Source organism: Synchiropus splendidus, chromosome 12, assembly GCF_027744825.2.
Source record: "Synchiropus splendidus isolate RoL2022-P1 chromosome 12, RoL_Sspl_1.0, whole genome shotgun sequence".
NCBI lineage: Eukaryota > Metazoa > Chordata > Actinopteri > Syngnathiformes > Callionymidae > Synchiropus > Synchiropus splendidus.
Genome location: NC_071345.1, coordinates 14,478,597 through 14,502,751, shown reverse-complemented (window position 1 = coordinate 14,502,751; position 24,155 = coordinate 14,478,597). Strand labels below are relative to the sequence as shown.

At 41.5% G+C, this 24,155-nt stretch overlaps 3 protein-coding genes across 4 annotated transcripts; 2 read left to right on the top strand and 1 right to left on the bottom strand.

The window, feature by feature from the left end:
- Nucleotides 1–3,142: 3,142 nt before the first annotated feature.
- LOC128768262 (C-X-C chemokine receptor type 3-like) lies at nucleotides 3,143–10,265 on the top strand. Its single transcript, XM_053881023.1, has 3 exons — nucleotides 3,143–3,210; nucleotides 5,921–6,274; nucleotides 7,191–10,265. Exons 2-3 carry the CDS (start codon nucleotides 5,930–5,932, stop codon nucleotides 7,917–7,919), a joined length of 1,074 nt encoding a protein of 357 aa, XP_053736998.1. The 5' UTR covers nucleotides 3,143–3,210; nucleotides 5,921–5,929; the 3' UTR covers nucleotides 7,920–10,265.
- Nucleotides 10,266–12,728: 2,463 nt separating this feature from the next.
- cxcr3.1 (chemokine (C-X-C motif) receptor 3, tandem duplicate 1) lies at nucleotides 12,729–15,136 on the bottom strand. Its single transcript, XM_053880265.1, has 3 exons — nucleotides 15,125–15,136; nucleotides 14,182–14,574; nucleotides 12,729–13,734 (listed from the first exon to the last, which is right to left on the bottom strand). The coding sequence occupies exons 1-3, from the start codon at nucleotides 15,134–15,136 to the stop codon at nucleotides 13,000–13,002; spliced, it is 1,140 nt and encodes a 379-aa protein (XP_053736240.1). The 3' UTR covers nucleotides 12,729–12,999.
- A 4,359-nt stretch (nucleotides 15,137–19,495) lies between these two features.
- Nucleotides 19,496–24,078, top strand: trim35-28 (tripartite motif containing 35-28). Of its 2 annotated transcripts, none has more exons than XM_053881152.1 (7): nucleotides 19,496–19,573; nucleotides 19,707–20,139; nucleotides 20,246–20,341; nucleotides 21,142–21,372; nucleotides 22,277–22,299; nucleotides 22,540–22,658; nucleotides 22,740–24,078. In XM_053881152.1, the coding sequence occupies exons 2-7, from the start codon at nucleotides 19,735–19,737 to the stop codon at nucleotides 23,273–23,275; spliced, it is 1,410 nt and encodes a 469-aa protein (XP_053737127.1). In that variant the 5' UTR covers nucleotides 19,496–19,573; nucleotides 19,707–19,734; the 3' UTR covers nucleotides 23,276–24,078. The 2 variants fall into 2 exon arrangements, with proteins under 2 accessions (XP_053737127.1, XP_053737128.1); XM_053881153.1 differs by having other exon boundaries at nucleotides 19,508–19,561.
- The last annotated feature ends 77 nt before the right edge of the window (nucleotides 24,079–24,155 follow it).

Below are 24,155 nucleotides of genomic sequence, written 5' to 3'. Positions count from 1 at the left end.
ACACAGAGTCATAAAACAGTTAACCAAAAATGGAATGAAGAAAACAACACTGTACCTACAGTTAAATATGAGGGAAATTCAAAGATATTTTGGGGTGTGTTGCTGCCTCTGGTGTTGGATGGAACTGTCGATTATCAGGGGATTTTAGGTCAGGAAACTGGGTTTGCACCCAAGGACATGGGTCGTTCCAGCCAATATTAATAATGTTGGACTTGCTTGTGCTACGAACTATCTTTCTATCTATCTATCTATCTATCTATCTATCTATCTATCTATCTATCTATCTATCTATCTATCTATCTATCTATCTATCTATCTATCTATCTATCTATCTATCTATCTGTCTGTCTGTCTTTCTATCTATCTATCTATCTATCTATCTATCTGTCTGTCTGTCTGTCTATCTATCTGTCTGTTTATCTGTCTATCTATCTATCTATCTATCTATCTATCTGTCTGTTTATCTATCTATCTATCTGTCTGTCTGTCTGTCTGTCTGTCTACCTATCGATCTATCTATCTATCTATCTATCTATCTATCTATCTATCTATCTATCAGGGAATGTGAACTATGGGTGGCATTCGATTAAGAAATGAATCTAGTTAATTAGAGAATTTGTGATTAATTAATCTCAATTAATCACAGTTTAATAGTAAAAGAATATTTGCCACAAGAAGCCACATTTTTCAATTTGAATAAATTGGTATATTACTGAATCAAATGATGGACCCATACATACAGTTAAACAACAAAATATTGTTCACTTTGCATCAGTTTGACAATAGCACAATAAATCACGATGGTGGCTATATTCAAGTTTTTATATCACCTTATTTACACTAATGCTCTTTTGATGTCTTGAAAATATTTGTGTAAGAATTTTAATTTTAATGGGTAGCAAAAAACACCCCTCAACAAAAGCAAGCAGACTGCTTTTGTTGAGGGGTCCCTCCATGTTTGAGGTTATCATCCTATATATATATATATATATATATATATATATATATATATATATATATATATATATATATAAGCAATCATTTTAAGTATATTAATCCACAGCTAATAGAAGATGAAATGTTTCTCCTGCCTGGATCCTTATTTTTTGGACAAAATGACTCCATGGTAAACTGCTCTCTCTGCCAGTGTGAGTTCTGTGCAGAGGGAGTATTGTAACAAGAACAGCGTTACAAAAAGTCAGTGTCAGTGTCAAGAATGAATCACCTCGAGTATCATAACTGGGAAGTGAGAAGCAGCTGCAACAACTCTATCTCCCCATGCAGCAGAGGTGCCACTTCCTGCTTATTCGTTTATTTTTGACAGTCAAATACTGGAGTTGCAATTAGTGATCGAATATTCATATGTGGTGTCTGACATCATTTACACTGGTTTGACATAGTTGCCAAGCCACATTCAGACATGCACTATGTGGCATGTGTTACTATGTCAATAGAAATTGTCTCTTCAAAAGAAAAAAGAACTACCAAGCATCACCAACTTCCCTGAATCAAACCTGGTTCTAAATCATTCTGTCAACATTTCTTACTGCCTTAACCGCCCTGTAACTCAGCAGAATTTCACAGCTTTGTGGTGTGTCATCAACATCTCACCCACAAGTTTTGTTGGAAGTTGCAAGCATCAGGTGTGAAGACAACCAGGGACTTTCAATGAAACGTTTGAATGACGCTGCTATGAAAGCATTCATGTATTTAATTCATATTTAATATAGATGTGTGTCAAGTACAGCATTGCACCATGAATGATGCATACGGTCAAATCGGTTTTTTAAAACGATAATCTGGGATTGTTCAAATCTGAACCAGAGTTGGTCAAATATGTATAGTATCAGTATGGGCTCTTTTCAAAGCAAGTTGAGTCAAAAATAAATAAATAAATACTCAGAACAGAAATGCAAAAGACACCGAGGTGTACAATAACTGCGAGTGAAGCGAAATTAAGATTTTAGATTGAACATTAACCTCGCCAAGAAAGAATGACAAGAAACCATTTAGTGATTTATTTTTTATATTAAAAAATAATCCAAAAGGGTGACGGCAAAATACCACACGAAAAGACTCACCGAGACAGTTAGGTCATCAATTTGAATAGAAGGAGAACGCTTTCACAAATAAACGACATTGACATTTCCAACAGCGCAACACGTCGGAAACGCTCATGAACACGATATGAAGATTCCTGACAAGTAAATACCACCCTCTGGTGGAAGCATGCCTTATTGCAGCGCAGTTTCTTTACAAAGGCGCGCTCCTCTGCAGAATCAAATTTCAGAATCAAATTTATCGCCATGGTCAGTGGGGAGCCCACTCACTAGGAAAGTGCCTTGGAATAAAGTGCAACAAAAAAACAAATAAAATAAAATAAAATAAATAGAATAGCATAACAACAAGGCTGTTCACGAATTTAACAGTCTGACGGCCGAGGGAAAGAAGCTGTTCCTGTGACGGGAGGTTCTGGTCTGGATGGACCGTAGCCTCCTGCCAGAGGGAAGAGGAACAAACAGTCTATGTCCAGGGTGACAAGGGTCGGCTCTGATCCGACCTGCACGTCTCTGGGTCCTAGAGGCATACAGGTCCTGAAGAGGTGGCAGGCTGCAACCGATCACCTTCTCAGCAGAACGTACGATGCGCTGCAGTCTGCTCTTGTCCCTGGAGGTGGCGCTGTTGTACCAGACGGTGATAGAGGAGGTGAGGATGGACTGGATGATGGCCGTGTAGAACTCCACCAGCAACTTCGTCGGCAGTCGTAGTTTTCGTAGCTGCCTCAGAAAGAACATTCTCTGCTGGGCCTTCCTGATGAGGGACCTGATGGTTGGCTCCCATTTGAGGTCCTCAGTGATGGTGGTTCCCAGGAAGCAGAAGGAGTCCACAATAGGAATAGGTAAACCAGCCAACATGCAGCTACGTTCGCAACTGATAATATCATTTCCTTCCATATTATAACTTAATGAAGTTTGTTTTTTTTTTTTTACAAAATCGGACGATCCTGATTAATGAAGTATTGCTCAAAATATTAAGATAGATAATAACACTTAATAAACCACTATTGGCCCACGATGAAAAGTTCTACTCTTATTTTGAAATGAAGTCACCGGATGTTATGATTAAACTTTTGAACGTGACGAATGTGGTCGTAACAGCAATGTGCGGCGCGACGTGACCCGTCTTATCAGCAAAACAACCTCAAACCTGGTAAGCGAATGTGCTATATTCTATGTATTTTGTTGGGAAAACCCCGAAACGTCGATTTCTTAGGGACGCCTTTCTTTCGCAAGGAGTTGTTTGTAGTTCCTGTTGTTTCAAGGCGATTCTGTTTTTGTTCTCCAAAACAGAATCGCCTCGGTTCTCAGCCGCCGCGAGATTCCTCCTGATATTTATTCAGTGTCCTGGGCGTATAAACATAAATAGTCATGTGAAACATCTACATGTTGCCGTAAATAGCTTCTGCTTGGTCATTTGTGTTGCTGTTCAATGCACAAAGCTGTTTTGCAAACGCTGTCGCGGCAACTGAAACGAGGTTGTCTTGAAGAAGAGCGACGACTGCGCATTGTCAAATCTTTTTCGATATTGTCGGGAAATCGAATCTTTCTGTTTCATTTTCGTTTCATTCAAGCCTGTTCATACCAAAGGAAACCTCAAACTGTTGCATGCAAAAAATACAATGTGAATATATATATATATATATATATATAAACTTTTGTGTTGATTTAATCTCTTATGTTACATTTATATACTGTAACTTGCATGTGGTGCTGAGACTTCCTGCCTTGTGGTTGAAGGACGGTCATACAAGAGGTTAACTACATCATGATTATGATGCAAATGGAATTTCAACTCAAAGCCCTTCATTATATTTGGTGTTTTGCAGCCATACATATCTGAACATGGGCAATGTCGGGCAGTTTATGGAACACATCATGCAAAATGTTTTCACTCAGAAGTGGAATCTCCAATGGAATGTTGACATCAAAACACAGCAGTAGTTGTACAATACACTCTTATGAACTATTAGAGATATACAAAGGTCACTCAAGGCCCACCGTAGAGCCTTGCTTGATCATGTTGAATATCAGAATATTTGAGGCAGCCACATCTTTTGATGCATTTTAAATGTGTTACGGGGATCAAAAGCTGCCAAATGTTCCGTGTGAAGCAATGACCCCAGTGCCATCAATGGCCATTGTGGCTTGAAAGACGTGGTCATTCATCAGACCAGACAACGTCTCTCCAATGCACTGTGGTTCCAACTGTGAAACTTACTTTTTCTTAGTCGGCAGTTTTGTCCCAGGACTGAAAGACTTCATGGGTATCGTGACAAGGGTGGTTTAGGTGAGATAAACCCATGAATAAGGCAGCTGTGTAGCTTGTGCCATACACAGAGCAAGCAAACTAGCACCGCCGCCCAAGTTTATTAATAAGACTTGGCTGCTGATGACCCGGTTTCTGGGTCACTGCTTTTCCTTCCTTTGACTATTCTTAATCGTTGCTGACCAGAACTCCTCAAAAGGGAGGCTGATTTGGCGGCAAATGTTTGGACGGCATGGTAGCTGGTATAGGGGGTTGCTATTTTGTATCTCATCTGTGTAGATTATATCATAGGTCCATGTACGTTTTGTTAACCAATATGCTCGGAAACCCATTCCTGTCAGGTAAAAAATAAAGCTAGGCTAAAGTGCTGCTTAAATAAGTTGTCAGAGCAGCATTTGGCAAGAGAACAACTGCACAAAAGACAGTTAAATACTGCGGTTTTGAACCCCCCCCCATTCCCATCCAGGCCATGGTCATTGGGATGCCCTGTCTCAAAACCCTAAATCTAAAAACTTGCTAATATCAATGCATAAACGGAGCAGTCAGTGTTTCTCTTATGATGAAAAGTCATTGTTTTACCTGGCGGGAATGGTCTTACATTAATAACCAAACCAAATGTGTCCCAAACATCCTGATAACTCACCACGTCTTACTTAATCACCAGTGTTTGTCATGGAAAATGCAAAGTCATTTTGCTGTCCTTCACTTTGTATTTTTATCATGAAACCTCATGTATATGCATGTTTGAAGTGCACAAAGGTTGTACATAGAGAGGTACTGTTGTACAGTCATTGTATTTATATAGTACACAGCCTTTGATCAGAAGTTTTCGTGGTACCGGAAGTTGGAACAATTGACTCACAAAATGATTTCTTTAGTTTAGTGTTGCAATAACTCCCATGCATGTGTGTCCCAATGTTTGTCAAGGAACTGAGGCTTCTAAAGAATGTCTCCAGATCAGTTGAAGTGTGGGTCAGAGTATGGAGTTCTAAAAAATTCTCTAATAATGTAAGTGATACTCAGTAGAGATACAAAATTCTACTGGATTTTACGACATAATGTTAATACCTGCAAAAACATGCTTCTTTATTGTATATTTCATTTATATATTTTGTTCATTTAAATATCTTTCTTGATCAGAAAATCACAAACTCAGTTTTCTTCATTGTTTCTTCATGAAATGAATGTATTAATAATAGTAGTAATAAATACATTATTTTGTAAGTAAGTAAGTAGTACTCTATCGCCTTTCTCGTGCTAAACCTCATGGGGTGTTCCATTATTGATACCCAGACCTTACTTCCTCTGTCAGCTTATGGGAAAATCCCAAGTAAGCTTCCAAATATATGTTTATCTGAAAAAAAAAACCTTTCAAACGTCGATCCTGGGTTTTCCCTTTCGCTGTTGCCTCATACAGTGACATCATACCATGTGACTCGGGCTGGATGATAAAAGCCGTGTGCAGGGGTTTTGCAGAATTCTCCCCGCTGCTGTGACACAGAGGGTGGTGCTTGTCTTCAAGGAGGTTTAAGACTCAGGGTCTGGAGGCTTTCAGCTGCATTCCTGATATCTGTGTGGTCTGCTGTCTCCACAGAAGAGCAACATGAATTCCAGCAGGATAGATGCAGAACTTGATGGAGTGTTTCTGGAGAACTACACCATCGACTATACAGACTATGAGTACAAGCCGGATGAGGAGTTTGCAAAGGGAAAAGCTGTGTGGATCCCAGTTGTGTACTTCTTGATAACAATTGTAGGTCTTCTTGGAAACGGTTTGATTGTGGCCGTCCTTGCTCAGAAGCGGAAAGCTTGGAGAACGTCCGACGTTCTTGTGCTTAACCTGTGTGTGGTGGACATCCTGCTGCTGCTGACCCTGCCTGTGTGGGCAGTACAGGCCACTATAAGTGTCAGCAATCCTCCCTGCAGGTTCATCGCGGCCGTTTTTAATGTAAGTAAACTGACTAAAACTCCTTTTCTTCTGATAATTCCTTCATATATCAGTGAGAAGTTTCTGAACATGTGCAAACTAGCAAGGGCGTTTTAATGTCTGCTCTGCCGGTGCTGGAGTGAAAGTGAAAGGAGACTGCCCGGTGGCCTGCTGCAGCCTGTTCATGAATCTTGGCACGTGTAGTCACGTACTTTCCAGGAAATGCTGAGCAGAGGATGGGAAATGCATGTGCAGCCATAGTCAGTTTTTCTGAGGTTGGAGTCAAATGGATATAAAATAAGAAATAATTAGCTTCCTCTAATGATTATATGAGCAACATTTTCCAGCAAGAACTATCTTGACGTGTGTAGTTCTCTCGCTCATCCAACTCATGAGAGTTAGCCAACTGTTCTTTTGGGCAGAACAGGCATACGCTTTCACTGGTCCTGTTAGGACGTCCAGCTGCCACGCAGTGTTTCTTCATGATTTTGAAGCTGAACACGGGGCTCCTGTGAGCATAGGAGTTTTCAGCTCTCAGTTTTTTTCAACACGTAGAGAAGTGTGAATTGTATGTTAGTGTGCCATCACCGTCAGTCGAGGCGGACTCTGCCTGTGAAGGGCGTACTTGGAAGGAAGTCGGAGACAACCCCATATGCTCGGAAAAAATCCTGCAAGTGCTTGTTTACATTGACTCCTGTCGGATGGCCGTCTTGTGATGTCATCAAGGCGCGTCACAAGAGCTCTCTTGGAAATGTTTACGATTATTTAATGTCTGAATTTGACAGCACCAGTTAGTAGACACGATAAAAAAAACGATTCCATGCTGCATGTTTATGCACAGTTCCAGAACCGTGTCAGGGATCCTTCAACACTATGACTCTGGTCAGGAATGCAAACATTTGCTTATCGCCAGCTCATTATTTTTTTCCCTTCACAGATCAACTACTTCTTTGGATTCTTGCTACTGGTCTGCATCAGTTTGGATCTTTATCTGTCCATCATCCACACAAAGGGCCTGTTCTTCCTCAATACTCCGTGCAACGCTCAGATCGGCTGCGCGGTGGCCTGGCTGGCCGCTCTGCTCCTCACCATCCCAGATTTGGGTGCCACCGAGGTTAAAAAAGCTCCAGTGGAGGTGGATAGAACCCTGTGTGTTCCCAGCTTTTATCTTCCCGACTGGCAGCGACCATCGCGCCTGATTCATCACCTCCTGAGCCTTGCAGGCGTCCTGGTCGTCTGCTTCTCCAGCGGCCTTCTCTGGGTTCAGCAGAGCAGTAAAAGTCTCATAAAGCGGAAGAGCGTGAAGATCGTTCAGCTGCTGGCTGCTGTTTTCATGCTCTGCTGGATTCCCTACAGCGTCGTCCTCCTGGTGGACACTGCCCGGGGCAGCGAGAAGAACCCTGAGGAAAGTGGCAGCTCGCAGAACAAAAGTCTGGCAGTCACCGCGGCCCTTGGCTGCCTTCACGCCTGCCTTCGACCACTGCTCTATCTCAGCCTCTGCAAAAAATTTAGAAATCAGGCCCTTGCGACCCTCCGGTGCAAAAGGACAGAATTCAAAGGCTCCATGTGGGAGTTGGGCGTCGGCGAGAGCCCTTTGGTGTGCCAGAATGTTGACAAGGACGAGATCAAGCAGTTTACAGTCGAAAATCAGGTCAAGTCAACCTAGTGCCGATGCCTCATGTGACAATTGGTGACAAAAGGGAATTTTACAGCCAGAAATGGATCAGGATTACTCAGTAGCGGTGCTTCATGAATGTGTATAAATGGGCCTGTCACATGAAGGTCAGGCTCCTTCACTTTCCTCTGAATCAGGAAGTAGTTCCGTAGTCTCCTCTTTAACATTATGTATCCACTATACACTTGGAGACAGGGTCTGTTGGGTGACCTTTTCTGTACTTTTTTGTTTTATATATTTCAAAATAAATGATATAGTTATGCGATAGGTGAAGCAATGCAGTGCGGTACAAGCTACTCATGAGCCCTGTGGCATTTAAAGAAAGTTGAGGTAGTGGACGACAATCGCCCAGGACAGGGAGAGATGGATGAGACTTGTCTTTTCACACGAGGAGTTATTTTCAATGTTACGAGAGGAATTGAGGCCGCCTAATGTATACTGTGTAGGCCACCATTTAACTGCCAAACCCGAAGCGAGTTGAAGAAACTACGATGAAGAAGGTGGTGAGAAAATGGACTGTGTGATGTGAATCAAAAAAAAAGAAAAAAGGGTTCAGAAAACGGACGGTTGTTTTGAGGATTTTTTGTTGCCAGGGTGAGTCAGGGTGCACATGTTTGAGTGGGCAATTGTCTGAAGCTGAATTTAGTTGTATCTACGTACCCACCTGAAATATTGTCTTCTGTATTCTCTACAGTAGCTGGTTTGTCAGGTTGTCGGGGGCTCCGTTATTTGACTCCTTCTTTACACCACAGAGTACCAACCTTTGAAACGGACCAACACTGAACCGTGTGAAGTGGAGTCATCTCAGTTGAAAGCGTGCAAAATTGTTATCAGCCAACAATCGCTCCGTGATTCGATCAAGGATACAAGCAACTGAAATGATTTCCCTTCACATGGTTGAGCTCAGTCATCTGCCGGAGGCTCGGAGTAGATCAGCTGTTTCTCAATTGGGAAATGTGTCAGTGAAGGTTGAACAGATATATCTTTTTTTATTTTTATTTTTAACTGAGTAGGAGGACACGTCAGTGCACTCTGAAATGATGAGGTCACAATGTCAAGTATCAGTTCATTTGTGTCGTACTCTGAGAACATTGTGAGCGTTTTACTCTCAAAAAGGACTGACCTTTTTGCTGTATGTGTCATGTGACTGCTCACCAGCCCTGTCAGACTGACGCAATGTTTCCTATAGCAGTGGAATTATGTGTGATGACAAATAGCTATTCACACTTGAGGAAGGCGTTTATGTCACTATTATAAATACGTTTATTGGAATTTTGCTTATTTATTTTTCAACAAAGTGGAAGGGTGGTTACAATCTAACATCTGAAAAACATGACTTTCTGTTTTTCAGTTCGCCGCAACTGTTTAAACATGGTCATGTGCACACTTTCGACTGGAGTTTCTGTTTGGTTAATTCAGTCACTCACTCAGCAGTGACAAGTTTAACAAGTTATTATTGGAGCTGTGTGACTATAACTGGTCTGTTACTTTGCTTGTGAATTGAAAGAAAAGTTTTGAAATGTGTGGTCAGTTTAAAGGTGTAAGTGAGATGTTTAAATTTTGATAGTTCGAAATCCCGTCCGACAAAAGTCTAGTGCCAAAATGTGTTTCTTATTGTTTAGCATTTCATTTTAGAATGAATCAAGTCTGGTTTTCTAGTGAGGGCTGCAAGGTTTAGATGTAAACCTTTTAAAGAACTGCGGGTAATAATAATTGGAATTGTTGACCTGCACACCCACAGTCAGTTCTTGTTTGTGTTGGATCCATTGCAAATGATCTGGTATTCTAAATAAGAAATCAATGTAGGAGATAGAAGATATCCGACAATATAGAGGACGGGGCTCATAACTCGCCAGTTACAGATTCAAAAACCCAATTGCTATCATGTCGTGAATACGTTCGTCTCATTTATACCGATTACTTCTGCCTGGAAGCACGGAGTGTATCAGGAACCTTATAAAATGTCCAAAAACCAGTGTAAGCTCGACAAATCTATTTGTGTAAACAACTCTCTGCTTCTAATTCAGCATTGCACTTTTGTTTGTACCACTCTTTGATGTTTTTTAATCATTATTTTATGTGGCATCACTTCCACAAAAGTGAATACTCTTACTTTGAATTGTGTTTTTTAACTTTGCTTTTTATCTGTCATATTCACAAGTGTGTATGTGGAATTATATACAGGGGAATTGATGCTCCAGTTTTTGGCGCTTACACAATCATTGTTCTACAAATGACATTTATGAGATGAATGTTACTTTATGTTTCCATCAGTATTGCTACATGTGCTTGAAAACACGCATAGACTTTGGTGTGGTTGACATGTTTTTCTATTAAAGAGTGTATTCTTTGAATTTGGTATGTGGGTTGTGTCAGCCTTCAGCCTCTCTGTTGCAACACAGGTTTGTAGACACTCAGACAATGATGAACTGTGATGTCATCAGTCAGGTGATCATGTAAGAGGAGGAGTTGTTTATTGTTCTCAAAAATTCTTGTTTCCATGGAGAACTGGGTCAAGCTCCAGTTGATTCCCAAGTGTCCGGTCGGAAATACAAGACAGAATCTTGTATCAATACTTGTTTCCAACTGGATGTGTTTAAATTCTCAAATTATGTTTCTCTATAAGGTTTTATAATATAGTTGGTGTGTTTTCCTACTCTGTTTTCAACTTCACTCTGTTTACACAGAGCTTTCAGTAGCAAAACACCAAGAAGACAAGCCTCATTGACCCCCAGGGTGAACACTGTTGAATCCCAAAATACAAAGCAACAGCAGGATGTTTATCAGATGAATCACCTTGCCAAAAAGATAATCCTTTTCAGTTGTCAAGCACACCACAGCAGGAAAGAAAAGTAGAGTAAACTTAAAGCTTGTTGTTCTCTGAGTTGAGCTTGTCTCATGATAGTTCTGTGCCGTTATCCTGTCTTATAGCCTAAAAGAGCATCCCAGAAAAAACAGCAGCTTGAGTGTCCCTGCCTCAGAACGGAAGCCGGAAACAAGTCTTTAACTTGATCCTTTAATAAAGAGTAATTACGGAGGAAAACATTTTTATAGTGCGTTTCCTGAAACCCTCAACATTTCCCACGATGTCTTGCTATTATGTCTATCAGCTTACAATGTGAGAAACTTTCTAATTCTGAGGTTTTCAGTATGTTTTTTTAAACTATTGATGTGGACTATTTTGTCTTGGCAATGGCTTTTGCAGTTGTAGATATTTGAATTTATGTTTGATTTTAAAAGAACCTTCTGAAGATGAACATGATGTGAAGTGCAATAGGTTACAAAGGGTTTATTGATCCACCCCATACCTGCCTGGTCTATGCTGAAATGCAATTCTATCCAATGTAAAATGAACTTCCTTTACTAAGAAAGCTGTTCTTCACAGCATTTAAAACCAATTTGTCAGCTACTGAAGTTTGACTTTCACTTACCTCTCACAGCAGCACACTACGTGTTCTGATCAGCTGCTTTGCCTCTCCTCATGATTGACTTGTGCTGCTGGTCGAGTGCAGTCTTCATTTGTTTGCACCACAAACTGCCGCTGGGGTTGGACTAAATGGCATCTCTCCTGTAGTCAAATTATCTTTGAATATGAATTATGAAACTTATATTCAAAGCTGAATGTTCCGTCACATTTTGGCCACACATCTCTTGCTTCCTTTTTCCTGTGAAATACATGTCTGCGGTGACTTTTGACACCTTCAGCTGATTTCCTGCTAATAGCTGCCGGGTTGTATCTGTTCTCTGTTCCTGTGAAACCACCTCATCTACAACAGTCCCTCCTGAAGCTCAATTCTAGCATCAAAGGCACTGAATTTCACTCCTTTCATCTTTTAAATGAAAGGCTTTTTGACAGGACAAAAGAGGTAAAATGGAAAAGTAAAATAAATATTTGCAAATAGTAAACTCTTTTGCATTGTGTTCTAAAAAGCTCAAATGACTGTTCACGAGAAAGGCTCGATTGGAATAAAAGTAAAATGATCAGAAAGTGTAAAATATGGTTTGATTGAAGCAGAACTGATGCGATCACATCCGGTCAAGTGAATAGAAATAAAAAAAAAATGAAAACCAAAGCCTATTGTTTTAAGATTCAAACCCTCAAAACAACTGAAGAAAACGTGACTCTACATTGATGGTCATATCCAGAAGTCAATATTTCAGTGGGCTTGTCAGGACAGGCACAACATCGAGGGAAGAGAACAGCCTTCTGACCGTGATTTAACAAATACTGCACCATTTGTTAATAAATTAAAAGCATTTTATCCATCACTGCATTTTCCTCCATTTAAAGGTGTGTGACTCTGGTTTGAGCACGCTATATTTGAGATTCCAAAGCTGGACTTTCCCAAGAAGCCACGCCTCTTGAGCGGCACAGCTCCTCGACAGGTGGGAAAATACCTGACCACATCATAATGGGTCTTAACAATGAACAGAATTATTGTCTGAAGCAATGCCTGGCAGGATGTTATCATATTTATTTTGGTGCAACAGCTGACTGCAGAGAGACTGAAAACTTCTCCGACCCTGCCTTTAACAGTGGGTGGGTCGAGGGAGAGAGTCCAGCCAGCCCAACTCATTGCAGCCCGATCTTTCTCTGTCGATCGTTGTCCAAAGATTGTGATCATAAGTGAGACGTTGATGAGTAATTCAAATTATTAGATTTTTAAAAACTCATCGCCGTATTGATCAGAGCTGTTTACTTACACATTTATCTGTAAACATTCCTCTTCTTTTTGGTGGCTAACTGGTGTTAGCAATAAGACAAAAAAGGCGACTTATGGTGAGTCACATCAAAATCAACGCCTTTATTTTGCATTGACAGTAATACGGGGCGTGGAGCCAAAAAAGCAAGCGATATAGATTCAGTATAAAAAAATCATGTTGCGTTTGCTGCTATTTACAAGGCTGCATTCCAAATGGATGCGCTCTGTTTGTACACCACCTCCCAAGGTTCTGTAAACAGACACCACGTCCACGACGTAAATCTGGACTGAAGTTGTAAATGAAATGTGCATCTTCCGGTGGAAGGCAGAACTATTTTACAGCATTACAGCGTGGACATTGCTGCGTGTCAGATAGCCAGAGAGTTGGAAGTGTCAGCTGACTCGGACATGACAGAAGTGCGGCTGCTTTTCGTGGACAGGGTCCTTTTGGACCCTGCCTTCAGCTTGCAGCCGAGAGAGCGCAGGATGTCCAGGAGCTGACGTCGAAACTTCACTCCTACAAAGGCGTACAAGATGGGATTAAGGCTGCAGTGGAGGAAGCCGATGGATGAGGTGACGGTCATGGCTATCTGCAGGGACGACTTGGCGCCGCAAGACACAGCCATGTCGTCTGATTGTGTGTGGAGTGTGTCCACCATGAGAACGATGTTGTATGGTGTCCAGCAAATGAAGAAAACCACCACAATAGCCACAATCACACGGAAAGCTCTTTGCTTTTGGAGTCCCTGGGCGCTGCATTTGAGGCGCTGCAAGATGCTGGAGTAACAGAAGATGAGGATGGCAGAAGGCAGGAGGAAGCCAGCGATGTGGTAGAGCAGCCGCAGACCAAAGCGCAAGTCATTAAACGTTTCAATGGACGTTGAGTAGGTACACTCTGTTACATCACGTCTGACATCTTTTACGGCTTCTCGAAAAATCCACTCAGGAATGGACAGGAGGAAGGAGAGGATCCAGACGGCCAAGCAGCTGACCTGGACAAACCTGGGGTTCCTGCGACTGAACATCTGAGTGGCGTGGACGATGGACAGGTAGCGGTCGATACTGATGCAGGCCAGGAGGAAGATTCCACAATAGAAGTTGATCTGGGGAGAAAAGGGATGCAGGCTTTTTGAATGGTTGTTTCTTTCTTGCGTTTATGGTTCACTTGTACTTAGTGTTGGCTGGTCAATAGGGGGCGCTGAGGGACCTTCATAACGCCATATGGGGATTTGTTTTTCTAAAATCACTGACATTTTAGCTTTAATAAGTGGCGCACTTTTCCCTGCCATGAATTCAGTAAGAGCTATTTTCATTTGAATGTGAAACTGACACAAGGCTGGATGTTTGTCCACCAGCCACCTCTGTTTATAATCAATATGCTTTCAAAATAATAAAATTATTATTATTGTTATTATTATTATTTTTATTATTATCATAAATTGATCTGATCAATAGAGTCAATAAATGTGGTTCAGGTGAGTGAGGAATAAGCGAAATGCTTTTCTTTACTGTGGTGACACCTAGTGGTGATATTCTACTCAAGCACTTACAGTAAAAAGCGCCTCAGCGCATTTGCACAGGGGAGTTCCGAATGACCAACCACCAGCTTGAGCCGCAGTCGCGGCCCACAGAGGCATCGTCAGCAGCAGCAGGATGTCAGCGACAGCCAGGTGGAAAATGAAGGTGTCTGCAACGCTCCAGTTTCTTCGACTCTTCGACAAAACTCCGAGAAGAAGTCCGTTGCCCAGGGTACCCACGAAGAAGGCCAGCGAGTACAGGATGGGGATGAAGACCGCATCGAAGTCCTGGTCAGCGGAGGGGTCGCAGATTCCCACCGAGCAGCAGTTAACGGCTTGTGGAAGTGACGAGTCATTCTCCGACGTGTCATTGAAGAGAAACGACCAGTCAATGAAAAACGAATCTTCTCCAGCAAAGACGTCGCTCTAAATGAAAAATAAAATTAAAAACAGAAGAAAATAAAGGCCAAAAGGTAATGTAAAGCATTAAATGAAATTGAGGGAAAGTAAATGAAGAAAATTTATTAAAATTCGCAATTTAAAATTATTAATGGATAATACCGTGAAATGCCTGTACAGCACCTAAACAGATCAACCAGCGATTAAAAATATGTTGAGAAAAAAAACTGATTTGTTTGACAGAAATTTGCGTTGATTGATCATTGCGAAATGGTGAATATCTCAAGAATAATTTTAATTTCATAGTGAACATCTGCTTATCTCGAGGACATAAAATGTAACTTTTAAATATTGCAATGCACAATGCTCCGAACCACGGACAAGATATGTATATTTAAATATTTAATTTAAAAAAAAATCGCAATTATTATTTTTACGAAAAGATTTGGAAAGAATTACGACGCCTAAAAGAATTTTATTTTATTCTGCTTTAACATGCTCAAACCATTATTAAACTCAGTATAGATTTCTATAGTAATTCTGTAAAATTAAAAGAACAGGTGCAACGGTGACTCACCCAGTCATCCATGTTGTTGTGTTTAAGAGCAGAGCTGTGTGGTTTTGAAAAAGCACACGGAACTATTTGTGGAGAGGAAGATGTAACCACTGATGAAATTCATCAGATGCGCATGAGCATGACATTTGTAGCATATCAATCAGAATTATGAATTTTTGGCTGCAAGATCTGTATTCACACATGGGGAAATGTTTGTGAATTAATATCCGGTATATCTTTGAATTGTATAATCTATCTATCTATCTATCTATCTATCTATCTATCTATCTATCTATATATATATATATCTTTTTTTTTTTTGACGTTTTTACCATGATAAAGAAATCACAATTGTAAATAAGTGTTTTGTTTGATGTTTGTTTTAGATATTGCTTATCTCTGTTTACTCACTGTCAAGTGACATAGTTTTAGCATCATTTTAGCAGCTGGTCCAGGTTCCTCATTTTTGCGTACTGTTTTTTTTGCACCCCAGATGTCAGTTGCATATATTTGTGGCTATAGCTTGATGGAAATAAGTGTGTCTGTGAAAGATTGCAGTAATTTAATGTGCATTTACCCCCAAAGGTCTAAATGGGGAACGTTAATAATTAATTCCAACTAGTTTTTGCTGTCGTTGCTAAAGAAACATAAAGTTAGCCCCTCTTTCCATCAGTTCAAACCGGTGCTTCCTCAGCAAATGTTTAAGCACAGACATGAATGACCTCTGGATTTCTGAAAAAAAGGGATGACTGGTCAGTGAGGTTGCCAATAAGCCAGAAAAAAAACAGCTTCAAGTCATTCGAAGATTCAGGCCGTGGTTTTCTGCAGTAGCAGTGTGTGATCATCAGGCAGGGTTTGACAACCAACAACAAGGGATGCAAATGCAACCATTAAAGTGAAGTAAAAATCTTTTAAGAGTTTTCTACATTATACCACTCCCCAGAGGCCATATGAAGCAGTGAGAGTGGCTTCATGTGACAAGAGTCTAGTCTCTGGAGTTTCCTGTCTGTGGTCTTGCAGCAATACTATGCAGCTGCATTGTCTAGAAATGGTAAAAAAAAATTATATATGTTATGTCCTGGTTACTGCACCCTCCACTTTTGCAGCCTTCACTATACTGTTCCTTTATCATATTCATGAACCTCAATGGTTGTCTTCCTGTTTGTGCAGTTTGTAGTGATGGGTTGACAAGGTTTCATAACAGTGCCATTCCATATCCATTCTATGTCCAATATGCCCCGTTTTTCCATGTGTCCAATCCACCTGTCCTGTCTCCCCATCTCTGTCTCCAAACTTCAACATGAGCTGTCCCTCTGATATCATTGTCTGTTATCATGTTCATCTTTGTTAGTCCCATTGAAGACCTCAGATTCTAACTCTCTAACTGCTGTCTCTCTAAAATTATACATCATGGCAGGTCCCATTGTCCAATAGAGCTTTCACACACAAATCACCCTGCCAGTTGTCTTCCATTCTACCTGCACTCTCCTCTTCACCTATTTTCTGTTCCCTCCGCATCTCCACGGACCCTCCTTCAGTCTTCCTACCACTTAGATTCATCCCTTATTACTGCAGCTCATACGTCCAACCCTCCAGCTTCTCTTCCAACTAATCTTTATTCTGACTGCAGATCACCATCATTTGCAAACATCATAGTCCGTGGAGACTCCTGTCCCGTCAGTCTGTCCAAAACAATAGCAAACAAAAATGGGCCGACAGCAAATCCCTGATGTAATCCAACACTCTTGAATTCTCTATCACTCCTCCATCACACCTCACTACTGTCTCACTGTTCTCACACATCTCCTGTATACCCCTCAGACTTCGTGGATGTCGCTGGCTGCCATAAACAATAGTACGCTTCTTCTCTGGGAACTCTTTTATAAGCTTTCTCTATTTCCACAAGTACACAGTCAACTGACCGCTGACCTCCTCTGTATTTCTCTATTTGCATACGCAGAGCAAACAACAGATCTGTTCTGCCCTTTGTCAGCAATGAACTATGCTTACCCTGATGCTGACTTCTTCTCTGAACCTGAACTGCTCTCTCCACCACCTGCCATCATCTCAGCCTTCAAGTTCACTGCTCGCTGTCGTAAACACTTTGATAGCTTGACTGGGATATTGTCTGAGCCAACTGCTTCCCTGCTCTTTAGCCTATTAAAAGCTTCCCTCACTTCCACCTTGCTGAATTTCTCGACTGATCCACCAGTTCACCTTCATCTGTCCTCCTCTCTCTCTCTCTCTCAATCTTTTCATTCATCACCATCCCTATCACACTCACTTCAACACATTTCCATCCCTGTCTTTGATCAGCCTAATGTATTGCACATCCACTTTCTATCTCTCTCTCTTTCCCTCTGCTTTAACTCTCTTACCTTCACATCCAGTCTCTTATACAACCTGCTATAAGCCATTGCCATAGACAGAGAACCTACTTCATTGCCTGGCGTCTACCTCGACTTATCCTACAGTTACTTCACTTCCATCGTTTCCCTGATACTCTCCTGAATCTCGTCACCTGACCTCCAACTCTCCTTGTCCTCCTTTCACCACTTCTACTGTATTCTGGCAGTGACCACATAGACCCTGTTTAACCACTTCCTAAACCTGTTACTTTCTTCTTTTGCACTGGTAACAAAAGGATTAAAGTGTTTACCCAGACACACTATTCAAGTGGCATTGACTGGAGTTTAATATCCTGAACTATTACACTGCATTTAAAATACATTTCCAGTTTAAGTCAATCACTTAGATATTGTTTTGTTACTGCCTTGGCCAGCAAATATATTCTCTCTTCTGTTACTATACTGCCTGTTGCTATGGAGTACATCAACTTCCTGCAGTCTTGATGTTCCCCTTTTAATATAAGGAAGACTTTGAAAGCAAAGATGGTCATAATGTATACTGACACAGTGTATGCATAGTATAAGGCAAATGATGGAGGTAAGTAGTGCAGATGGATAAGTCCAAAAACAAGTTGCATAGTCTAATGGCAGGAGGGTTTTTTGCTTTGTGGAGGTTTTCAGTTTTGCATTGTGGGCGCCGCAGCCTGCGCTTGAGGCAGCTCAGCAAATCCCCCACCGTCTCTTGTTGGGTGCGAGGGGGACATCTGCGTCGTGTAACCAACAGTCAGTGTCTTGTCTGCCTTGCTCACATTGACCCACGTGGCGGTTCATCACACTTAAACGGCAAGGTGGGTTATGACTTCACTGCTGATTATTATGATTATGAAGTCACCGCTGACACCTGCCCCTCCTTTTCCATTGTGATAATTCAATGGTGTTCAAAGCAGGGAGAGGGGTTTTGCGATATGCCACCTCATATTTTCTAGCTGGAAAAGCATAAATGCAGATTTGCTCTGACAGACATTGCGAGAACAGGATGTGCGCCTCCGCCCCTTAATTCTCACTGATTCACTGCTTGTGAAAAACTGACTTCCGCTCAACCTAAAGTCGAGTTAAAAAGTGGAATATCTAGTAGGAGGTGTCATGGCTGGTGGTGCTCATATTCATGGTGATTGACTATAATAAGAGTTTTCAAGGCATTTAAAAGTAGTTTCAGACGCAATAAAATATGTATGTAATTTGTATGCAAGCAACACTGTAAGTGGAGGGTCAAAACAGCCACCCATTACGCATGACACCCTAACCATCAGCTTTTAATGAGGATGTGAAACAGGAACTGTACCTCACCACGGTTGCAAAGAACATAAAAAAAAAAAAAAAACTTTCTCTTGGTTATTTTTCTTTTCCTGTAAGTGAGAGCTCCCCTCTGCCAGTATAGGATCTCCTCATCGGCAGCCTTTCATCCTCCATACGAACATGAGTGGGTGAATTCCAGTATCCCAATTTGAACGGAAAATTAAATTAAAATGGGATTCACCTTTAAAACATAATATCTAGACACACCAGGAAGTGCTGATGGCTGAAAAAAAAAAAAAAAAAAATTATATATGAAATTATATATGCTTTTTTTTTCTTTCATTTGTCTGGTCTTCAATTGATAGATTTACTGTATTAATTCCGAAATATCAAATATCAAATCGACCTTTACTAATCGACCCACCTTTCACAAATCCTTTAACCAGACACAATTCTCTATAGCTAGTATATTTACAGAATATTAGCAATGTAGTACTGTACATATGTCACCTCAAGCTGATCCGTTTTTATTAACTTGCAAATGTGTATTTCTTTTATATGAACTGTTTAAATGTCATCGTTAGATATGTTGTTAGCGTTGATTATATTTATGAATACATTTTATATATTTTTGATGTTAATACGTTATTTTGTGGATGTATTCGGTTGTCTTTGAAATAAGGCCAATGTTACGTATTTTTCTGAACAATAAAAATAAAAGGCAATTCGCGCGTCTGCCGCTAGAGGGCAGGAGTGTTCCCCTCTAGTCAATACGGAAGTGACTTTGGAGTCTGAGTGGAAGACCTGTGTGGAAGTACGCGTCTCGGTAAATTTCGCTTGATTAAACTTTCTTTTCTATCTTTACTTACATTTGCTGCTATTTGTTCTATTGACGTCATTGTCCTGTTGAGGAATTTGTTCATTTGAAGACGGTTTCACTCGTGTTTGCTGTCCTTCAGGGGCCTGGTGTGAAAGTGAAAGTAAACGATGGCCAACTCCATGACGGACGTGCCCCTCGAGCTCGAGCTCGCCTGCCCCGTTTGCAAAGAATTCTTCCGGGAGCCCATGTTGTTGCCCTGCGAACACTCCATTTGCCGCAGTTGTTTGGAGAGCAGCATCGCCGTGGGTCGTAAAACTTGTCCTCTGTGTCGGAAGGCGTTTGAGGAGGACCAACCCCGGAAAGAGCGAACATTTCACATGGTCAGCGAGTCTTATCAGAGACACCGACACCTGTGGGCTGAACATCGTCCTTCCGAGGAGAGCTGTCGTCTCCACCTGAAGCCGCTGGAGCTCTTCTGCAGGAATGACGAGGTGCCGGTGTGTGTGGACTGCTCGTCCCTCCATTCCAGACACGAACTGCTGCCTCTGAAAGATGGGGCGCAAGAGTGCAAGGTAGAGAGCTCCTCTACTTTTTTTGTCATTTTTTTTGTTCATTTAAAACTGTTTCATCAAGAAGAAAATCGCATTGTTTACGATTTTATTCCCTTGTCTGTTGCAGAAGGAGCTGGGCTTCATCGTCAAGATTTTGGAAAGCAGAATGGTGGCCCACAAGAAGTTGGCATATGACCTTGACTGTGCCGGGAAGTTCATCAAGGTGAGGTCATTTGGTTGGTGGATATTACACAGTGGTGCCTCTGTTTTCGAACGTCTCGGAATTTCTAGATTTTTTTGCTTCTGATTTCGAAGTAAAATCCAGAACTAGAACACCCCCGAAATAAGCCGGAAAAAAAAAAACGTGCGCGGACTGATCAGCTGACCCATGACTCGCTTTGTTATTGTGTATAACGCAGCCTCTGTATGCAGACGTGTTCAGTTAGCTACATTTTTAGCTTACATTTTAGCTATTTTTTCTTCAAACCTTTCCTGTCTCCTCACTGGACCGTGGTAGAGTGTCACTGGGGAGGTGCTCGCTCTCCACACCTCTGAGGCTGGAGCGCACACTCCAGGGTTTGATGTCCTGTTGTGGGCTGGAGCTGGGACAGGGATGAGGCGAGTCTGGGACAGAGCTAAGTTACTTGGTTTATGACTTTGTCACAGCCAAACTGCACAGAAGCGCACATTCAGAGCTGGACACGCACCGGGCACCTCTTCACTTCTGGAGAGACGTCACTCACTCAGCAACCCCTCCCACATGCAGCGGCCACACACATAGAGGAACAGCGCACCTGCAGCAGACACTCTACATTCACTCCTACAAAAGCCTATTTTAAGGCTTGGAACGCATTATTTCTTTTTCCATTCATTGTAATGGGAAAAATCGGTTCAGATTTCGAACAAGTCGCTTCTCGAACGGCCGTCTGTAACGGATTGTAGTCGAGAATTGAGGTACCACTGCATATATTACACAATCCCTGTTGCAGCTTAATAATGCTGTGTCTGGCTTTATTCTTATAGGATCAGGTTGAGATGGTGGAGAGTCAGATCAAGGCAGAGTTCGAGAGGATCCATGAAATCCTCAGAGAAGAGGAAGCCTCACGCCTACAAGCTCTCGCCCACGAGGAAGCGCAGAAGAGAGCTGCCATAGATGATTTGATTGTCTCCACTAAGAAAGATGTTGAGGCTTTGAATAAACTCATCAACAACTTGAAAAAGGAAATGGGAAATGAGGATCTACCCCTAACAAGGGTAAGAGACATTTCTTAGTGACTACTTTACACAAGCAGGTGGCCTGGAATTTGAAGGAATGTTTATGTATGCGATTTGAAAAGCGCCCCCAGTCGGTGAGACTATAGTTACACAGTAGTTACAAGTGAGCAAGTTTGAAGAGGAATATTCATCCCGTAGTGACAATGTGGCAACCTGCCTTAAGTCCACAAGAGTGCATACTGGAGCCAAGGCTTTACTCTGTCGTGGGAATGTGCAAAAAATAAAACCATTGGAAAATAGCGATGGAAGGCATGGGTGAAAATACACTGATGATGCCTAGCCATCATCATCATCATTGTCTTCGTTGCTTCAGAAATGAGGCAGAATGTCTCCAATGGATCACATTAACATTTATAAAGCTCTCTCATACAAGTAACATCCGACTTACGACCTGCTCGACTTACATCAACCCGTGCTTACGACCACGGCCAGCCGATGCTTTTTTTTTTTCCAACGTCTGGCACCGCAGCACGTAGCAGCCTGGCATCGCTTTTTCGACAGTTACAGCAGCACAGTATCCCAGCATCTCACTCTCACAGCGATCTACCACTACAGTAGTACCTATAACCCTTGCGTCAGCTATTTTGAATGGCATTCCACTTATGTCCAATCTGACTTACGACCTGTTTGTCTGAACCGATCCTGGTCTTAAGTCGGATGTTACTTGTACAACTATCGCCTCAACCTGGTAATGCCATCATATACAAATCAGATGAGTGAACTAAAGATTCTTCTCCTATAGTTTGCTTTCAAATGTCCATGCTTTCCAAGCGACAGCCTTTTGAAACAGTGAATATTTCATTGGAAAAACTCTAATGCACAAGGGGTTAATTGTGTTGTCTTGAGGTGAGTTGTTACATGTGTTTCTTTTTCTGTGTTACAGAATTTCCAGGGACTTAAAAGAGGGTATGTATATCCCAAAAATACAAAAGTGAGATGACATGGTGTCCAAAAAAATGAATTTTAATGCGACTCAATTCATCAAAAGTCATGTTGTATTACAACTAAAACTACTATATTCTCTATCAAATGTTGATAATGGATGATAATGTTGTCTGCCTTTTCTCTGTCCGTTTCATTGTGGCACAGCTTTTTACATTGTGTCTATGCACATTTTGGTGACAATTTATTTTTGTTTCTTTCTAGTTCTGAATGGACTGGTAATGATTGCACTTTCCCAGATGGCTCCTTAATAGATGTCCACAAACATCTGGGCGCTTTGAGTTACAAAGTCTGGTTAGCCATGAAGACCCATGTCAAATATTGTGAGTAAACGATATCACAGGAACAATATTTTCTCCTATTGTGACCCATCATTTGGTGAATGTATGTGATGTTGACTGCAGATCCAGTGCTGCTTGACCCAAACACAACCTCTCCCTGGCTGTGTCTCAGTCCTGACCTCACCACGGTGAATGAGAGCCCCGAACGACTGACGGTCCCGGACAACTCGGAACGCTTTGAACCCTGTGTCTTTCTTCTGGGGGCTGAAGGTTACACTTCTGGAAAGCACAAGTGGGACGTCATCGTCGGTGACCATCCCAAGTGGATGGTTGGCGTCTGTAAGAAGTCGGTGCCCCGTAAAAAGAAGTTCACTGTGTGCACCACCCGAGGTGTGTGGTCTCTGGCGTTCAGCAAGGGAGTGTACACTGTCCTAACACCCGAGCGCACTGAGCTCAAATTGCAGAAGCGTCCAGAGAGAATCCGTGTTCGACTGAACATGGACAAAGGCGAGGTGTCATTTTGGGACGGGGACACACAAGAACACCTCATCACTTTAACAGCCCAATTTAATGAGAGAATATTTCCTATTTTTGGACCAGGTCTACAAAGCCAACCGATGATGCTGGCCCCTGGGAAAATAGCTGTCCACACTTCTTAATAAGCACTACACTGAGGTACGCTTACAGCCAATCATACATGCCATTATTCAGCATGTGCTTGTGATCGCAATGAAACGTGATATCAAGTATTACTTGAAAGATGTGCATGTCACCGTGCATTTGCTTTATGGCGTTTCCCTGTTACTTTTTGTTTGTAATCGGAAAATTCATCTCTTAGCATCTGGTTGTTTCTTTCGTCAGTATTAATCACCAGTTAATAAGTGCCGATTCATCTTCAAGTAAATAATGTATCAACTATATTTTATGTTCCAAAAAAGTGTCTTTGGCAAAGTTACAACATTCAACACTCTTTTCTTAGAACGTGTTTAATGAAAACAATCAGGCAGATAAAATGAAGGGAGGCCATGCCAAGATGGTATCACGCATTCTAGTAATAATTTGGTTTTCTCAGCTTTCATGTGCACATGATCGTTGAATGCGGGGATAGTGAACGTTGCATAGCCAAGTTAAGATACATTTGTGGTGTTGAAGGTTCTCTGTTTCACCAGCAGGTGGAGCTTTATTGAGCTTTTGTTGCCACCACCAAGGTGTTTTCCGCTCTAGATTTCTTTGCCTGTCTGTGTTCAAAATAGTTTGAAATGTTAAGGGCGGATAAGTGAAATGCCGGCAGTCACATGTGGCCATGTTTAACCAATTTGATTTTCAAGTTTGTGCTGATTCTACTTGGTGGAAGTTTGAACTCTCTGAGTGCTTTTCTAGTTTTCAACATGTTCCTGTTTTGATTCAATGAGACAGCCCATTGTTAAAGTATTGTCAAATGACCCAATATAAAATAAATAAATTAACGATGTGTCTCGTTTATTAGTCACTTAACTGTTGGTATTTTTCTCATTCCCGACGTACATAGAATACGTTAAG